The sequence below is a fragment of the Taudactylus pleione genome, unplaced genomic scaffold (genome assembly GCF_031769625.1).
Source record: "Taudactylus pleione unplaced genomic scaffold, aTauple2 ptg000967l, whole genome shotgun sequence".
Lineage (NCBI taxonomy): Eukaryota > Metazoa > Chordata > Amphibia > Anura > Myobatrachidae > Taudactylus > Taudactylus pleione.
This window is the reverse complement of record NW_028285368.1, coordinates 3553447-3571942: the sequence shown is the minus strand read 5'-3', so window position 1 is coordinate 3571942 and position 18496 is coordinate 3553447. Positions and strand designations below refer to the sequence as shown.

At 43.3% G+C, this 18496-nt stretch overlaps 1 protein-coding gene across 1 annotated transcript in view; it reads right to left on the bottom strand.

The window, feature by feature from the left end:
* Positions 1 to 9395, bottom strand: part of POLR1E (RNA polymerase I subunit E) — a 59377-nt gene extending 49982 nt beyond the window's left edge. Inside the window, exons 1-4 of the mRNA XM_088460102.1 lie at positions 9186 to 9395; positions 7506 to 7609; positions 6767 to 6843; positions 2982 to 3079 (exon numbers count right to left, since the gene is read on the bottom strand). Coding sequence (XP_088316228.1) covers positions 2982 to 3079; positions 6767 to 6843; positions 7506 to 7609; positions 9186 to 9246 — 340 coding nt within the window. The 5' untranslated portion in view covers positions 9247 to 9395. The remainder of the gene's footprint in view (positions 1 to 2981; positions 3080 to 6766; positions 6844 to 7505; positions 7610 to 9185) is intronic.
* Between the last annotated feature and the right edge of the window lie 9101 nt (positions 9396 to 18496).

Genomic DNA, 18496 nt, shown 5'->3' with positions numbered 1-18496 from the left:
AATAATAACCCCTTCCTTGTTGAACCACAGGAACCAGGATTATCACCTCTGCCAGCAGCAGGGAGTAAATGGCCTCCTGGAGGGCCAAGGCCTTGATAGAATCTGATGAGGGAGTTGTGCAAAAAAACTGAGGAGGACGCCTCCGGAAAGTGAGGGCATACCCCCAAGAAACCACTTCTCTGACCCACTCGTCTGTTTTATGCCAGTAGTCCGCAAATTGAACAAGTCGGCCTCCCACCCTGGGATCCCCCAGGAGGATCCCCGTCCCATCAGGCAGAGGGTTTGTCATCCAGCTTAGAAGCTGGACATCTGGCCGACCAGGACCTCTTAGTTTGCTGCTTGGTGGTCCTGCGAGAACAAGACGGTCTAGAGGAAGATTTTCCTTTTGCTCGTCCTGGAAGACGAAAAGGACCGAAAAGTAGACTGTCTAGACTTTAATGTAGCTGTTGATGGTAGACCTGCAGATTTAGAAGCTGCCAGAGTAGCCACTGTCTTATATAATTCTGCTCCAATAAGTATATTTCCCCCCAAAAAAGGTAAGGATTCCAGAAACTTCTTTGACCCCGTATCTGCTTTCCAGGCCTTAACCAAAGGGCTCTACGAGCCACAACCGAGGCTGCCGATGCTTTAGAAGCTAGGAGCCCAGCATCTATTTCAGCTTCTCCAAAATAAGAGGCAGATTCCCAGATGTGGGAGATATATGTCAGTTGTTCTCTAGTAGCAATCAGTAGAGTATCTTCCGATGACCCTGTCCATTCTTCAACAGCCTTGAACACCCAAGCCCCAGGCATAGCTGGTCGAGTAACAGCTCCAGACATTAAAAATACTACTTTAAGACATGTTTACATTTTTCTATTTGTAGGATCTTCAAGAGAAGATGCTGACGGAATAGGCAACGTCGCACTCCTGATTAAATGTGTCGCATGAGTATTCACAGTAGGAGGGATTTCCCACTTAGTACATTCAGTAGCTGGGAAAGGATACAAAGATGCTAATCTTTTTGCAACATGGAACAGTTTATCCGGGTTACTCCATGCTTCTTTCATAAGTTCAGTGAGCTGCTCAGATTTAGGAAACTCAGCTTCTACCACCTTCTGGTGTTTAAACACTGGAGCCTTCTAGGAGCTGGCTCATCATCCTGTATATTTAGGATTGATTTGACTGCCCTCACCAAAGAAGGGACATCCACTGTAGAAGGATGGTCCTCCTCTACCGAGATAGACCCTGGAAAAGAACCTGGCGCATCATTGATTCCTCCGATGATGCGTCTAAATCTACATGCTGAGCAGACTGATAAAAAGAGAACATCCGTTTATGCGCCTTAGTGACTACCGGTCTGTTCACCACAGCAGACTTAGCCATACTCTGACTTGGGTGGGCATAAACATTCATCGAAGAAGAATATATAGGGGGCAAACATAGCATGCTGAAACTGCTTTTGGTATCCCACTAAAGGAGGCAGTGTGGGAGTAGCCAAACGATCCACTAACTGCGCATATTCTGAGACAAGGGGGACACCCAAGATGGCTCCTGTACAGGGGCTGGTAGACTGGATTGGTGAGGTGGTTCTTTATAACAGACAGCACACAAACCATCCTGTTGTTTAAGTCCTGAGGGGACAAGCCTACCAAACAGGATTTACATGAAACCAGCACAGGGGCCTCAACCTCCTGCTTCTATTTTACCTTTTGACATAGCAATTATAAAGGTAATAAAATGTGACAGCCTTCACAAATAACCAGTAAATGTGAAGTACGGAGACAAAAAACCCACCCACCTGTACCAGAGGGATGAGAAGAAAAAACAGTGATAGTTATAACTGACAAATCAGAAATAAAAGGCAGTATCAACACAGAAGCTAGCAAAAAGTTATATGCAATGCATATGTAAATTAGTTGTAATGGACCCTGAATCAACTACTCAAACTTGGTAGGATATACATCACTATACACCTGACCCAAACCAGCAGGGTCCGCTACCGACCCCCGGCGTCAGATGATAAGGCCCCTTATCTTAGTCAGGGAGCGGACGGCCCCAGGCCCTCACTGCAGCGTCTTCAGGTGCTTCTGCAGAGCCGGATGCAAGGACTTCCGCAAGGGATCGCCTTACCTGATAACTCCTTGCGTCCGGTTGCAGTCCAGGCCCCAGTGTCGTCACTAGCAAGCTCTGCCGTGACCCGCCAAATATCACCAGACCTATTACTGGTGTTGCGGCCTGGCGGAAGTAGACGGAGTCGCAGTGCAGGTGTCTATCAAGACGCTCAGCACAGCTAATTCTAAAACATAGAAATAAAAAATAAAACTTAAAATGAAAGCTTGGGACTGCCTAAGCAGCACCCCTGTTTAAAAGGTGCGCCTGAATCCTGCCGCACCAAACGAAAAACTGAATGCCTGTGGCCGGGGTATATGTGGAGGAGGACCTAGGGCATCCTGGGAGCTAAAAGCTTAACTGATTGGTGCCTGGATCACTTCAACCACATTATCCCTATGGACCCTGAAGAAGAGTGTAACACTTTTTTTTTCTCCCCTTGATGTTTTTCCCATATCCGTTTACACTTTATTTTGCTTTCTGTACCCTATACCCTTGGAATAAACTCAATATACCAGTTATTCCCAAACTGGGTGCCGTGGCACACTAGGCTGCCACTTGGCACTTGCAGTGGGGCCATAGGTTGATAATCCAGGACCAAATAAAATTATTTATGGTCAATGTGATAGGTAAAACCAGTGCATGTGGCTGCCATTCAAAATATGTGGACAAACCGTAGTGCACCCACCTACCACCACATAACTGACCATAAAGATGGCATAAGCACGATTTACTTAATTTAGTATTTTTTTTCTGAATTTCTTGATAAGTAACTTTTGAAATAGGGGCGACGTGAAAACAATACTGATACTCTAGGACATCGTGATTCAAGAGAATGTGAGAACCACTGCCATATACAATAAGGAAAAAAATAAGAGAGTTTAGTTTCTCACAGTTATTGTTGCTTTCCAGTATTGGCTGCATGTTGACCCTTTCAGCATCATGGACTTCCATTATTCCGGTTTCTTTATTTAGAACTCCGACAAAGTACCTAATACAAATTTTGATGCATAAATAAAACAATTTGACATGATTAATTCTTTCAGACATAAAAACAGTCAACTTTTTTTTGTTTTTTTAATAATAATAAAAACACACAGATTTGATGTGCTTAGTTTGTTATAAAGAAAGAACAGACCACAGAAGAGAACATAAAATGTAAGCTATTAAAAACAAACAAAAAAAAAAAGTTTCCCATTACTATAAATTTCAGTCAGGTTGAAATCTATCATGAGGACAATTTTGGTTACACCTTCCTAATATAACCTCTAGCCACCTGGAGGAATAGATAGGTCCATGGAGCTGTACTGAAGAAAGAAAACAAGAACACTCTGCTTTAAGATGCATTGGGTCCCAGTAGCAGGTAACTTGGGTTGGAAATGAGTGATACACAAGTGGGGATACTTAGATTTACCTTTGCAAAGCTCTCATGTTCCTCTGCTATTTTCCGCTAGAAATCTTTACTGCAGAAATATTTTCCCAGAGTAAAACAAACATACTGATGCATATCAAAGCAAATATGTTCTACTACTTGATATGGTATGTGTAATTTACAGACTGATCACACCACATGGATATATATATAGTTTCCAGTGAGGCAGTTTGATTCAGTCAGGACTCTGCAGCAGGTAACATTCAGGGAATTTAACAACCAAAAATATTGTTAGTACCCCTCCCTCTGTCCAGGCAACTATCAACTCTATTTGGTCAGTGTTTCACATGGAACTCTACAGGACACCCCCGAACACTTCGTAAAAGTTTGGACACACTGGACCACACACTAGTGGGTATATTTACTAAAGTGAGAGTTTTTAGAAGAGGAGATGTTGCCCATAGTCAACAGATTCTAGCGATTATCTTCTAGATGGTGCTAGTTAAATGTTACGTAGAATCTGATTGGTTGCTATGGGCAACATCTCAATTTCTAAAAACTCTCACTTTAGTAAATATACCTCTAAAAGGCCAAACCTCCACTGACAACTATTACTTGTTTCTAGTATTCCCACCCAATAATACCTCTGCACAGCATCTACTCCCCTTCTCCTTAACCTCTTCCAGCGTCAATCTTCCCACCTGTCCCTCTTTTCTCTCACTGTTATTATATACCTAGGTATACGGTTTGATTTATTGTTTTGTCCATTCTCAAAATAATTTATAAAAGGATTTTTATCAAAAAGAATGAGAAATAATAGAAAGGATTGGGAAAAGCAGTAATAAAAATGTTAACGCTATGTATAAATATGTTCATAGCTTAAGAGACAGGATTCCAGTACTAACCACCTTAATGACACGTGATAATCTAGATCTTATAGATGCTATAGAGTAATGTTGTAATGAAAATCATGACTGGGACATAAACTACCAGTCAAAAGTATGGAAGAAGACTATTTTTATTGGACTTTACAAAGATTAATGTCAGATTAATTTTAATGGCTGTGCTAGATAATGGATGACTAGAAGCTGACTGCTTGGGACACCTTCTCCACTCTGGGCCTGATTCAGAGATGGACGCTAATGCGATATCCACGCACATCGAGCGAATGTTTGCCATTATGCATAAGTATAAGCCACAGTGCTCGTTTGCAGCGATCGCACTGCGATTACGGACTCCATCTCAAAGTGAGTAACAGGCTTCAGGGGTAACAGGGTCAGAAAAACGCAGGCGTGCCTGTCCGTTTAAACGCGGTTACATGGGTGTGCATAAATTAGCCACTGCGAGTGCATACGCACTCTGCGTGAGAGGAGAGCCCTCTGCGTGAGAGGAGCGAGACCTGCCGCCAGACCAATATGGCCGCTGATGTGCATCGATGTTACCGATATTTACGCAGGTATGAATGCAGCAGTGGGCGTCTTTATACTCAGATGAACATTTGCATATTTTGCAGCTGCTTTGCGTACGAAAACACTGCTGCAATCACTTTAGCGTCCATCTCTTAAAAGTTTTATACACCTCCCCCCTCAATGTACTCTGACAATAAAGCATAGAACAAAAACTATTGGAGATAAAAAAAAAAATCATAGAATCACTTAAAACAATTTAAAATTATTTTTAGACTCACTAGTTGTAATCTTTCTACAACTGAAATGAAATCTTTTGCAGGAAGCCCTTCCCAACACCGTTGCAGCCGTTCCCACAAATGTGTTGTACTTGTAGGCTGCTTCTCTTTCGTCCAGTTAATTCCAAACCAGCTTGATGAGGTTTAAGTCTGGAGACTGTGCTGGCCATTCCAAGGTTTGAATCCTACAGTCTTGTTCTATTCCTTGCAGGTAGTTCTGACAATACTTGAAGGTATGTTTTGGGTCATTATCTTGCTGCAAGATGAACCCTTGACCAACTAGGTACTGACCAAAGGGTATTTGCATTGCGTTGTAAAATGATGTGGCAACCTTTTCGGTTCTTCTGCTAGATCCCCACCCAGTAAGCAAGTTGCCAACTGGGGATCCAGCAAAAGAGACCCAGCTCTTCATGTTTCCTCCTCCATGGAGGTTAGAGGGGTTTATTTACTAGCGGCACTTACAAGTGTGTTGCAGATCAAAATTTAAAAGAACTATGCTTTTAATAGCAAACATAGGGGTTTTTGCTATTAAAAACATTGCAATTTTACATTTTTGAAGCCTCATTTCCATCAATGCAGAACAGTATAACGTTCTTAACCCATTACTTGTTCTCTGAGAAAGGTCTTTTTTTTTTTTTTAATAACTATGAAATTGACATTTTTCGGTTTTTGCTCAACCCCAATTTTTTTTTTTTCATTATGTATCTAGCAGTTTGCCGCCTACATTTGTACCAATTTTAGCTTATACACTGGACCAGAATTGCTTAAACTTCAAATTGAAACTGGAAAGAAAAAAAAAAAAAAAGGGGGGGGGGGGGGGGGGGTCCAAGCGTTGAATGGTGATGTGACTATACAGAAATTAAAGATGTTTGTAACAGAAACAAGGTTATACTACATATGAAAAAATGCTAGGGTAAAAATGCGGTCAGTACCTTAATAGATGGGTCATTTGGTTAATATCTGCCATCAAATCCTATTCTGCTATAATTTGTCTCTATTTTTTCATACCTCAGACTCTTTAAAGAAGCTTTTAGACACTTAGGGGTAAATTTACTAAAGTGAGAGTTTTTAGAAGTGAGTTTTACAAGTGATGTTGCCCATAGCAACCAATCAGATTCTACTTAACATTTAAATAGCACCTTCTACAAGATAATAGCTAGAATTATTGGTTGCTATGGGCAACATCACTTTTAAAACTCACTTCTAAAAACTCTCACTTTAGTAAATTTATCCCTTAGGGAGCATTCAGGAACATGCAGTCTTGGGGGAGCAATACAATTAGGTGCAAGTTGGCTTGTGCATGCAATTCTCACAGGACACGCACTGCAAATTACAGTCGCAATCCAATCCCAAATTTCCATATATATTTTTTGGGGTTTTTTTTATAGGAAAATCAAAAAAATAATTAAAGGGTAGGGAAAATCTTTATTTTAAGGTAAAAATGTCAGGACAGTGCCGAACCTCTTGGACACCACCCCTAAAGACTAATTAGGCAGTTGGAAGATTTCAATTAGCTTAATTGATCCATTATTACATGTCATTTTTGTGTGTTTAAATGGTCTCAAAATCAACTTTTTTTCCATTTATTTTTTTTATTAAGCCAATAATGAGAAGTTTCTTACCTGCTCAGAGAGTTACACTTCAGAGCCTCAGCTGAGAAATTATTTCCTGAATAACTTAGTCTGTCTGTCTCAGCCACCTGCAAGAGTAGTTAAAAGAAACGTACTTGTTATTCACAAATATGCTCCACTGGTCAATTTTTCCCCCATTTAGACTAAGGTGTGTTGACTAAGGGGGTGACGCAGCAAGGATCGCAATTGCAAAGCTGCAAGTAGGAAGCTTTGCAATTCTGTCCTTGCTAATATGCAAATGCAGCAGGTGGTGTATGACGCCCCCTGCTGCATTTGCGATCCCGCTGACGGCAGACGCCCCCCCCCCCCCCCGTTTCCGGGAACGCCGGCCGCCCTGCACCTTAAATGCGTCTGCCTGTCAATCAGGCAGAGGCACAGAAGGGGCTGAGTGCAACTATGGACTGAGTGCGACTATGCAGGACCCATTCCGCACACTCACAGAATGGGTCCTGCGCACGCGCAGTTTCCTGATAAATGAGAAAGCACCTTTCAATGTTCAAGTTTCACATCCTGCTCATTCATTAAGTTTTAAAATGAGTGGGGAAAGACTCCTTGCCATATTGTCCTGACCTTATGGGAAGCCGTGACCTATTGACTGGCAGCAAAGGAGGGCGACAGGTGCTTCAGTATGAGGTGGGAAAATGGGGGAAAGTAGAAAGATCACAGCCAATTAGAAAAGGGATTTTCTGGTAAAAAAAAAAAAAAAGTTAAATGATCACTATTGTCATACCAGGATTCTTTGCCTTTTCATCATAGGGGATGCATGATTTTTGTTCCTGTATAGAGTGAAATTTACACTCTCGGGAGTCTGAATATTTCCATTTGCAAACTGAACTGTAAAAACACATTTAAAAAAAATAAAAATCAAAGTTAAATTTTTTTCACTGTGGCACAATGTACAGACTCATTATCTTTCACCTCTTGTGGCTTTGGATTTGATTCTTACAAGGGCCTTGCTACCAGCTATCTCTCAAAATCCACCTCTTCACTATATGCTGCCCCACCTGATAGTACTGCCATTGGGTGTATGACCAGCTACAGCCCAAACAGGATCGGTTCGAATCCCGACTCTGGAAGACGGCAGTGAAGATCCCGACAGGTGAGTATTTTCTATATTCACTAACCTATTCTCCCCCCCCCACCCCCCTCTTAGGTGTACCTAACTAACCTCCCCCACCAAGTGCCTAGCCCCCCCTTCGCCGCAGCCTGACCCAAGATCTACCCCCTTTCCCTAGCCTAACCCTCCCAGGGACAGGGGTGGGGGGGGGGGGGGAAAGGGGGAAGGGGAAAGCCCTTAACCTAGCCCCCCCCCGCAGCTGTCCGCGCCCGGCTTACCTTCGATTGGTATGCCGAGCTCCCGGCGTAGGTAAAATGACAGGCGTCGGGATTTTGACGCCTGTCATTAGATCCCTGCCGGGATTAGACAGTCGGGAAGCCAGCAGTCGGCATTTCAACTGTCGGCTTCCCGACTGCATCCCGCCCAAGCTCCACTCCAATTATCACTAGCTCCAGTAGTGTCAGCACTCCCTCCTTCCTCTAGACTATAAACTCATGAGCAGGGCCCTTTCTACCTCTTTTGTATGTACTTATTCTATTTTTATGTATGATTTGTCATACAAACTGTCCCCATCTTATAATGCACACCGCCTTTGTTTTACACCTCCACAATCTAATAAAAGTGTGGGGATGGGAAACAACTCTAACCTCTTTCCTAGGGGACAATTCAATTGTTTTCTCGCGCCCACAGCTCCCGTCTGAGGGGGGGCAATATTCAATTGTTTGGGCACCTGTGCGCCCATTACTTACTGTGTATGTCACACCCAAATGTACAGAGTTTAGATACGTAGTGGCTAAACCAGTGCAAACTATAGGCACACTGTATTTGGGCACACACAAAAGCCCTACTTTGGGCGGATTTTTGCTCACCACCTCAGGGGGGTGCAAGCAGAAATAATAGGCGTCCGCAGCACAATCGGTAGTATGCTAACCCACCTTTCCCTAAGCCTAGCCTTAACCTTCCCTCGCACAGCCCCTAACCCAGATACTTACCGTCGGGATTCTGGAGCCAGTTTTCTGACTGCCGACATCACAACCACAGCGATGTCGACTACATCCCCAATAGGACACAAGTGAAGGAAGCATCTCTAATAGTAACTAAAGTATATTAACTGAACTAAAATCAGTAGTCCTATGCAGAAACCAAAGCATGCACAGATGCTGGTCAGAGCCACTATAAGGTCAATAAAACGGCAACTTTATACTTAAAGTATTAAACATATTTCACTTTTGAGACCACACAGCTACGTTAACCTCCACAATACAGAACATAATGCAGCGTTGCAAATAGATTTTTATAGATAAACACATGGAATTCTATACTTTCAGTATTTTATATAATGTATTGTCTCACCCAGTACAGCTGGCCGCTCAGGGTCGCCTCTGTACTCCCATTTAGCTCTGCCGGCAGCCATGTTTGTGTAGTCCCGGTCACCCACGTTGTGTCCTAAGCAGCTGCTCTGGGAGGTGCAGACATGTTGTACACATGCGGTAACAAAGAGGCACCGCTCTCCTCTTCTTCCTATACGTGTCACAGCAGATAGCGCCCTCTACTGGCCCCACTGTGGTTCAACAGCTGCTGAAATCTAAATTCAATATGCATAGGTTTCCTACAAATACAAGCTCAGGTATGTTACTTTAAAGCAAATTTTTTTTCTCAGTTTGTTTCTAGATGATATTGTAAACGTATACTAATAAATGTTATTTTTTGTTTTGTTTTTTAATGATATCTTGTGTTGTTAAAATCGCTGTTTGATCTTCCTTTTCTCATTACACTGCAGAAGAAAACTGACTTAATCTAGAACACACTGTGTGGACAACCTGGAAAAACAATTCTCATAATGTTCGGTTTTGTTGTGAAAAAAGGGTCGATTTTGTATTTATGACCTGTATACCTCAGGGGCCCATTTGACAATGACTATTTGCAGCAAATTCCCAGAAAAACACCCGTTTTTAGGGGATATATGCAACTAATTAGTATCCCTGCAATGTATTATGGAGAGACCGTAATAGATATCTCTGATACCTGCTGCTGTCCCTCCATTTCCGACATCAGTCACAATATAATAATTTACAAACAGTGGCGTCCCTCCCCGCGGTGTAATAACTTACAAACAGTGGCGTCCCTCCCCGCAGTGTCACCCGGTGCGGGGAGCCGCCGAAAAGGGGGGAGTTGTCTCGCGGGCAGGGACGTGGCCACATGAGAAGGGGGCGTGGCCTCACAGCCAAACCCCTGTGGTCCCATCACCGTGCTTATTACTGGGGGGCAGGGGGGTGCCGAAAGTGCGGACTGCCCTGTGTGCAGTGCCGGTCGGCTCCCTTTCAGTGTCAGACAGAGCCGGATTTAGACTTCATGGGGCCCTAGTCAAGATACCGGTTTGGGGCCCCCCTCCCTCAAAGAATCAATAGCACTATATTTTTGTACAAGACCCTAAATAAAAGATCCGCTGCGGCCTTGAAACGTCTGCTATGTATGTACAATACACTTGGATGTTTAGTAACATTCTGTATCATCAATACTAAGGAGGACACACTCCGGACTGCCAAATGCTTTGTATGTGTGTGTGTGTATATATTATATATATATATATATATATATATATATATATATATATATATATATATATATATTAGGGATGTGCAGGCCAGGATAGGTTCGAGTTTGCACGTGGAGTTCGGATTTTTCCCTCCAAAAAAACGGAACTCAGAAAGAGGCAAAACGTCATCTTACATGGACGAACATCATCATTCCTGGACAAAAGACGTTTTGCCTCTTTCTGAGTTCCGTTTTTTTGGAGGGAAAAATCCGAACTCCACGTGCAAACTCGAACCTATCCGAGCCTGCACATCCCTAATATATATATATATATATATATATTATGTGTGTATCTTGCGCCACCAACACCTACTGTAAAATATGCACAGTTATTACGGTAGGTGTTACTAGATCACTTTATATACATATGTATATATCATCCTGAAATAAATATGTATATGTAGACAACTGTCTACTCTACACACATATATTTATGAAATGAGTATGTGCGTGTGTGTATATAGATACACAGCATCATCAGAACTTAGGCTCCCTTATGAATACGAGCTGCCTAAACTCTGTGCAGAAGGAGGTTCACTCTCTCCGTCCCTCCGATCAGGGGCTGGCTGGCAACTTTTTGGCTGGGGGGGAAAACACAAGCAAGCGGCCCTGTCTTTCTATCAGTGCAATGCAATTAAAAAAATTAGAGTGACAAACGGTGCAGGTGTAGTTTGACTAATGTGGTTGTTGTTTACACTTGCATTGTGTAGTTTTCCCACGTTAGACAGAATAGCCAGTGCCAATGCCCACCTAAGTATAGCAACACCCCACAATGTATCCCGATCCTGACATATGAGAATAGCAGCTCCAGATATCAGCCAGTCCCCTGCAGTGCAATATACCAGTACTACAAAGTTTAAGTACCAATAACAAAACCAGACTGTGCACATGAATTACAATGACACTACAGGGCGGACTGGGGCATGAAGAGCCTTTAGTGAAATGCAATGGTAAGGGCCTACTGAAGGGCAGTTGCAAAAATGTACAGGGGGTGTGGCTAGCCCCCAGATGGGTAGAAGTAAAGAAGAATAACTGCACCAGTCCAGTTATTCTTTTTCGAATACTTGGGATCTAAATTTGGATCCTTATCATCAAAGTTCCAAAATAAGGAAAATTGTTAATTATAAATGTTATTATTATTATTATTATTATGGTTGTTTTTTTCCACATTTTATTACATACAATACCATAATAAATCAGTTTGACTTACAGCAGTTCCCCTACAGGCTCTTATCTTTAAATATAGGACTCGTCTTTCAGTTTGGATATGTCCAGAAACTGATTTGGCAAACAGAAGTGTTTTCTCTGCAACTTCTAGCCTACAAAACCAGTCAAGTGTTGTCTCATAGTACAAAGCATCTCCTGAGTACCCAAAAACCATCCCTGATCATCACTTATTCAATCTAAAAGATACTGCCCTGGCATTTTGGTGGAGTCTTTAACATCTATGAAAGACTCCGCCTCTGGTGCCAGATGGAGGCGGCGAGAGAGGAATTGCAAGTTCCCTTTCCTGCGAATATGCCTCCAGACCATACGCATACATCAGATTACATCTGAAGGATGTAGTCCATCAGGGCCAAATTACGAAAAGCTTCGCTTTTCAGAGTTTGGTGTTTTACATAGGGGTCAGACCGTAGTCCCCATTGATAATAATGGAAACTGCAGTCTGCAGCAATAATTAGTGTTTTGCAGAGATTTCTGTGAAATCTCCTGCATTAGGCTGTTAGTACATAGCAACAATTCATAAAATTATGCAGAAACTGCTGTTGCTATATAATTTTATTAAAAAAATGCTTGATAAATTGGCCCCTAAACACTTTGGGGCCTATTCGTCATCACTTAATTTTCACAAAAGAAGGTGAAAATGCACATTTTCACCTGGAATTGTAAAAATTAAGTTATCATCGAGGAAGGTAAAGCAGGAGATATCACAGATATCTCCTACTTACCTTCCTCTTGCTGAATGGCCCGCTGTCCCCATACACTAGTATCACAGATATCTCCTACTTACCTTTCTCTAGCGGAATGGCCCGCTGTCCCCATACACTAGTATCACATATATCTCCTGCTTACCGTCCTCTGACAGAATGGCCCGCTGTCCCCATACACTAGTATCACAGGTATCTCCTACTTACCTTCCTCTGGCAGAATGGTCCGTTGTCCCCATACACTAGTATTACAGATATCTCCTACTTACCTTCCTCTGGCAGAATGGCCCGTTGTCCCCATACACTAGTATCACAGATATCTCCTACTTACCTTCCTCTGGCAGAATGTCCCGTTGTCCCCATACACTAGTATCACAGGTATCTCCTACTTACCTTGCTCTGGCAGAATGGCCACTGTCCCCATACACTAGTATCAGAGATATCTCCTACTTACCTTCCTCTGGCAGAATGGCCCGTTGTCCCCATACACTAGTATCACAGGTATCTCTTACCTTCCTCTCGCGGAATGGCCGCTGTCCCCATACATTGGTATCACAGATATCTCCTACTTAACTTCCTGTGGCAGAATGGCCCGCTGTCCCCATACGCTAGTATGGGGACAGTATTCATCAAGCTCTGAAAATATAACATTTTCAGAGCTTGACTGTGAGAGCATTCGCCACTTTCAGATGGCGAATGCTCCTGCTCCGGGCTCACAACCCACTTCTTTCCTATGGGAGAGAGGTCTGGGTTGCGATGAGGGATCCTTTCGGATCCCTCCGCACTTGTCTTGCTCCTTCCGCCAGACGTCGGGGCGCTTGTGCGCATGCGTGACCTGTAGGTCATGCATGCACAGTACCGTCACTGCTCCGACAGGAGCAGTGAAGAGATTCACTGCTCTGAAAAGGAGCAATGAAACCGGTCACGGGGACAGCTGATTTTGCATCAGCTGTCACCGCACCAGAGCAATGGTGAATTACTCTGGTAGCCGTGGCGAGTTAGAATGAGAACGGACCCCGATAATTAACATCATGAATAGGCGGCCCCTGTATCATAGTCACACAATACAAAATCTGTTTATGTGCCTATCCTGAACTCAGCAAGGAACACCCCTAGATTCCCAGCTACTCCCATTGAACAGCAGATTGCCACTATATTGGCCAGTGTCATAGGCTTACTTGTAATTATGATAATAGAGGCACACATTTTACGTTTTCGAATAAGTACTTTCCGGACAGGGGAGAAGTGTTATTTTTACAACACAATGGTTTAGATAGACCTGGAGTCTGCAAAAAAAGCACCAAAATAGAACAATGTTTTTTTTTACTGAAAAGTTCAATAGTACTACGCCCCATTAAATGATTTTAATGATACCTTTCACATTTACATACAGTATGTACTGATGCATAACCAGAAGATTTTAATACTTGCAAACTGACAAGATTGGACACCTTCCTTCTGCTCTCTGAATTTCCCTTTCTGTGATCCATCTCTAGTCCATGACTCACATTCCTTTCCCTGGACTGTTTGTTTATGATGTCGCAATCAGTCACACCGCTGCTGTGTGCATATGCCGGAGGGCACAGGGAGACGATATTAATTGCTGATCTCCTTTTGATGTTATTCCGGGCCATGCTCAGATCAGGTGTTGTAGACCAGGATATTACAGATACTTGTCAACATGGTCTAGGAGAAGGCATTTTAAAATGATATTGGCCCGGGAGTCAAATGGCAACCTGCCTCCTAGCCCCTGTCTCCAATCCTCATTTTACTGCGGGGGCCGGGCTGAGCCTGGGGCTCTGGCCAGTAATTTTGCGAATACTGGTGCTAGGCTCCGTTACTGTTCTTCTGAAAAACATGTCCCTTCTCTTCTTGTCCTTGTAAAACATTACGAGGACATGAAGCTTGCTTTTATGATGGTCAGGGCTGGATTTCGGGGGGGTCGCATCCACGGGTCCCTTGCTACCTGCCGGGCCCTAGGCGGACGCCTAGGTTGCCTAGCGGTAAATCCGGCCCTGGTGTCAGGAGCCGAGTGCTGCACTTAATTATACATTGCAGCAACCAGTTCCTGTCCCTGAGGAGGAGTCTGCACCTTGGTGTTACCCCTCGGCGGGTGACACCCGGGTACGCCCGCACCCCCCTTGTGACGCCACTGCTTACAAATATCTTCCACATTTAATAGAGACTGTACTTTGGGCCTGATACTGAGTTACATGCAGCCACATTCAGAATGTGTATATATTGCTAATGGGACTATGTGCACATCTTCATGCACACGCATCCCACTGCCCCACTGTTTTCCGTTTGCAGACACAGGGCTCAACTTACTAAGCTGCGGTTTTGGTGTCATTTAGAAACCACCAGAAACCGCTGTCAATTGACAGCATTTACTAAAGGGCGGTTTTGTTTTGATGTCTATATATATACACAGTCAGGTGCATAAATATTGGGACATTGACAGAATTTTCATATTCTAGCCTCTATTCACCACCACAATGGCTTTGAAATGAAACAAACAAGATGTGCTTTAACTGCAGACTTTCAGATTTAATTTGAGGGTAATTACATCCAAATCAGGTGAACGGTGTAGGAATTACAACGGTGCCTCCCACTTTTTAAGGGGACAAAAGTAATGGGACAAACTAAACAATCCTAAATCTAACTTTCACTTTTTAATACTTTGTTGCAAATCCTTTGCAGGCAATTACAGCCTGAAGTCTGGAACGCATAGACATCACCAGACGCTGGGTTTCATCCCTGGTGATGCTCTGCCAGGCCTCTACTGCAAATGTCTTCAGTTCCTGCTTGTTCTTGGGGCATTTTCCATTCAGTTTTGTCTTCATCAAGTGAAATGCATACTCAATCGGATTCAGGTCAGGGGATTGACTTGGCCATTCCATAATATTCCACTTTTTAGCCTTAAAAAAAGTGAAGCATTTGACTGAATATGAGCATATAATATTGCCCGAAACACTTCAGAATTCATTCTGCTGCTTTTGTCAGCAGTCACATCATCAATAAATACAAGGGAACCAGTTCCATTGGCAGCCATACATGCCCATGCCATGACACTACCACCACCATGCTTCACTGATGAGGTGGTATGTTTTGGATCATGAGCAGTTCCTTTCCTTCTCCATACTCTTCTCTTCCCATCACTCTGGTACAAGTTGATCTTTGTCTCATCTGTCCATAGGATGTTGTTCCAGAACTGTAATGGCTTTTTTAGATGTTGTTTGGCAAACTCTAATCTGGTCTTCCTGTTTTTGAGGCTCACCAATGGTTTACATCTTGTGGTGAACCCTCTATATTCACTCTTGTGAAGTCTTCTCTTGATTGTTGACTTTGACACATATACACCTACCTCATGGAGAGTGTTCTTAATTTGGACAACTGTTCTTAATAATTCTACTGTTATCTACCACAGTTGTTTTCCGTGGTCTTCCAGGTCTTTTTGGTGTTGCTGAGCTCTCCGGTGTGTTCTTGCTTTTTAAGAATGTTCCAAACAGTTGATTTGGCCACACCTAATGTTTTGGCTATCTCTCTGATGGGTTTGTTTTGATTTTTCAGCCTAATGATGGCTTGATTCACTGATAGTGACAGCTCTTTGGATCTCATATTGAGAGTCGACAGCAACTGATTCCAAATGCAAATGTCACACCTAGAATCAACTCCAGACCTTTTACCTGCTTAATTGATAATGAAATAATGATGGAATAGCCCACACCTGTCCATGAAATAGCTTTTGAGTTGATAGTCCCATTACTTTTGGCCCCTTAAAAAGTGGGTGGCACATATAGAAACCGTTGTAATTCCTACACCGTTCACCTATTTTGGATGTAATTAAATCTGAAAGTCTGCAGTTAAAGCACATCTTGTTTGTTTAATTTCAAAGCCATTGTGGTGGTGAATAGAGGCCAAAATATGAAAATTCTGTCAATGTCCCAATATTTATGCACCTGACTGCATGTATATATATATATATATATATATATACACACACACACACACACACACACATATACATATATGTGTGTGTGTTGCATTTATTATATAAATATATATACTGTATGTATACACACACGGACATAGACACAGTACACATATATAGTGCATTGCTTACTGCTTCAGAGGCAGGGAAAGGCATATTGGCCAGCAGCAGAAGGGGTGGAACCAAGTGCCGGGCGGGTCTTAATCGCGGGCCATGGGAGGCGAATCCGATGAAAAAAACAGAAAAGCTCATCTTGGGGATTGGGGCTGGGGACAGTGTGGGGGGGCCCCCCTATGTGTGGGGACCCGGGACAACCGCCCGTCGCCCTCCCTATAATCCGGCCCTGGAAACAGACCACTGAGAACTAGAAGCTATTCTATTAAAAAAGTCATTAATTTGTGCTACTGTTATAGAAAGCAACAAACTATTTTTATCATAGAAACACAGTGCCAGATTAAGGTCCACATGGGCCTGGAGCTGAAATTTATGAAGGGCCTACTGTGTGCCGCCACAAAGTGTGTGACCAGCGGCCTTCGCACCAGCAGGAAATAGTCACAGGAGCCAATCCAGAACAGACCAGGGATGATGAACAACTGATGGGGAGGAGTTCAGTGAATGATCGCCCGGCGTTCGCAGTGCAGTGGCTTGTGACAGTTCCCCCCCTTGATGAGGGGTTAAGGAACCCTTAGACCCTGGCTTGTCAGGAAAGTTCTCGAAAAATCTTTTCTTCAGAGTAGGAGCATGCAAAGACCTTTCATGAACCCAGGAGCACTCCTCCGGTCCATACCCCTTCCAATGGACCAGGAATTGAAGGCAACCTCGTGAAATTCTGGAGTCAAGCATTTTTTCCACAACAAACTTCTGGCGACCTTGAACGAGCACCGGTGGAGGCCTAGCTGAACGCCTAAGAGTAAACCTGGAGGAAAAAAAAAACTGCTTTCAAGAGAGAACAATGGAAAGTATTGATCCTGAGAGTCCGGTGTAACTTCAGTCGAAAGTCAACAGGATTAACTTGAGAAATAATTCTAAATGGGCCAATGAACTTGGGGCCCAAGTTCTGTGATCTCTGGCGCAGGTTACTGTTTCTGGAGGAAAGCCAAACTAACTCTCCCACTTTGAAATTACAGGGCCTACGACGTTTGTCAGCCCAAACCTTGGAACGACCGGATGCTTGGAGAAGAGAATGGTGCAATTTCTTCCAGATTGACCGTAACCTAGAAATAGACGAAGATGAAGGAGTTGTGGTTGGTGAAGTCTCAAAGGAATTACTCCTAGGATGAGCCCCAAAATTGCAGAAAAAAGGAGACACGGAAGAAGCAGAATAGCAGGAGTTGTATGCAAATTCCGCAAACGGCAATAGAGTAAACAAGTTGTTTTGACACTTGGGGGTAAATTTACTAAGAAACAAGTCTGGGAGAGTTTGCTTTTTTTTCAACTAGATTAGCTTCACCTAAACTCATGTGATTTGAAGCTCCTGAGACTCGCAAATTTACAAAGAAGGGAGTTTAGCTGAGAGTGAGTTGGCCGATGGTGAAGCAGAACGAGATTTCTCTGCCGAGTAGCAGGTTTGCAGGAGATTTCTCCCCCCAGTAGCAGGTTTTGCAGGAGATGTCTTCTCTATGCAAAACTCTCCCGTGCAAGCACCCTGCACATATCAGTGAGATATGTGTAAGCTGCTTGTGTTGTATCTGTAAAAAAAACAGGTTAAAAGTAAAAAAAAAAATTACATAGGGCTCCCCGCCCCCCTAAAGCTTAACCAGCCCCAGGCTTGACAGCCTGTCCTGGTTTCTAAAATTGCAGGGTTCTACCGTAATTTAGAAACCAACACCAGGCTGCAGGGCCAGTCCTGATTTTAAATATCGGGGGGGGGGGGGGGGGAAATTGCGTGGGGTCCCACCTATATTTAAAACCAGCACCAGATCCAAAACAGCTGGGCTGTAATGCGACAGCCCGGAGAACCAGCATTATCACACACACCTACCCATTCACACATACTTACCTATACCAGATGCTTCTGTCCCCTTCTCCAGTAGAATCTGTAATGACTGGCCCTGCAAAAAAGATTTCATACTCACCTACATCCTGGCGCTGGTCTCCGCAGCATCCCCGGGTCTTGGAAAAACAAAAAAAAGACTTACTCGACCAGACGC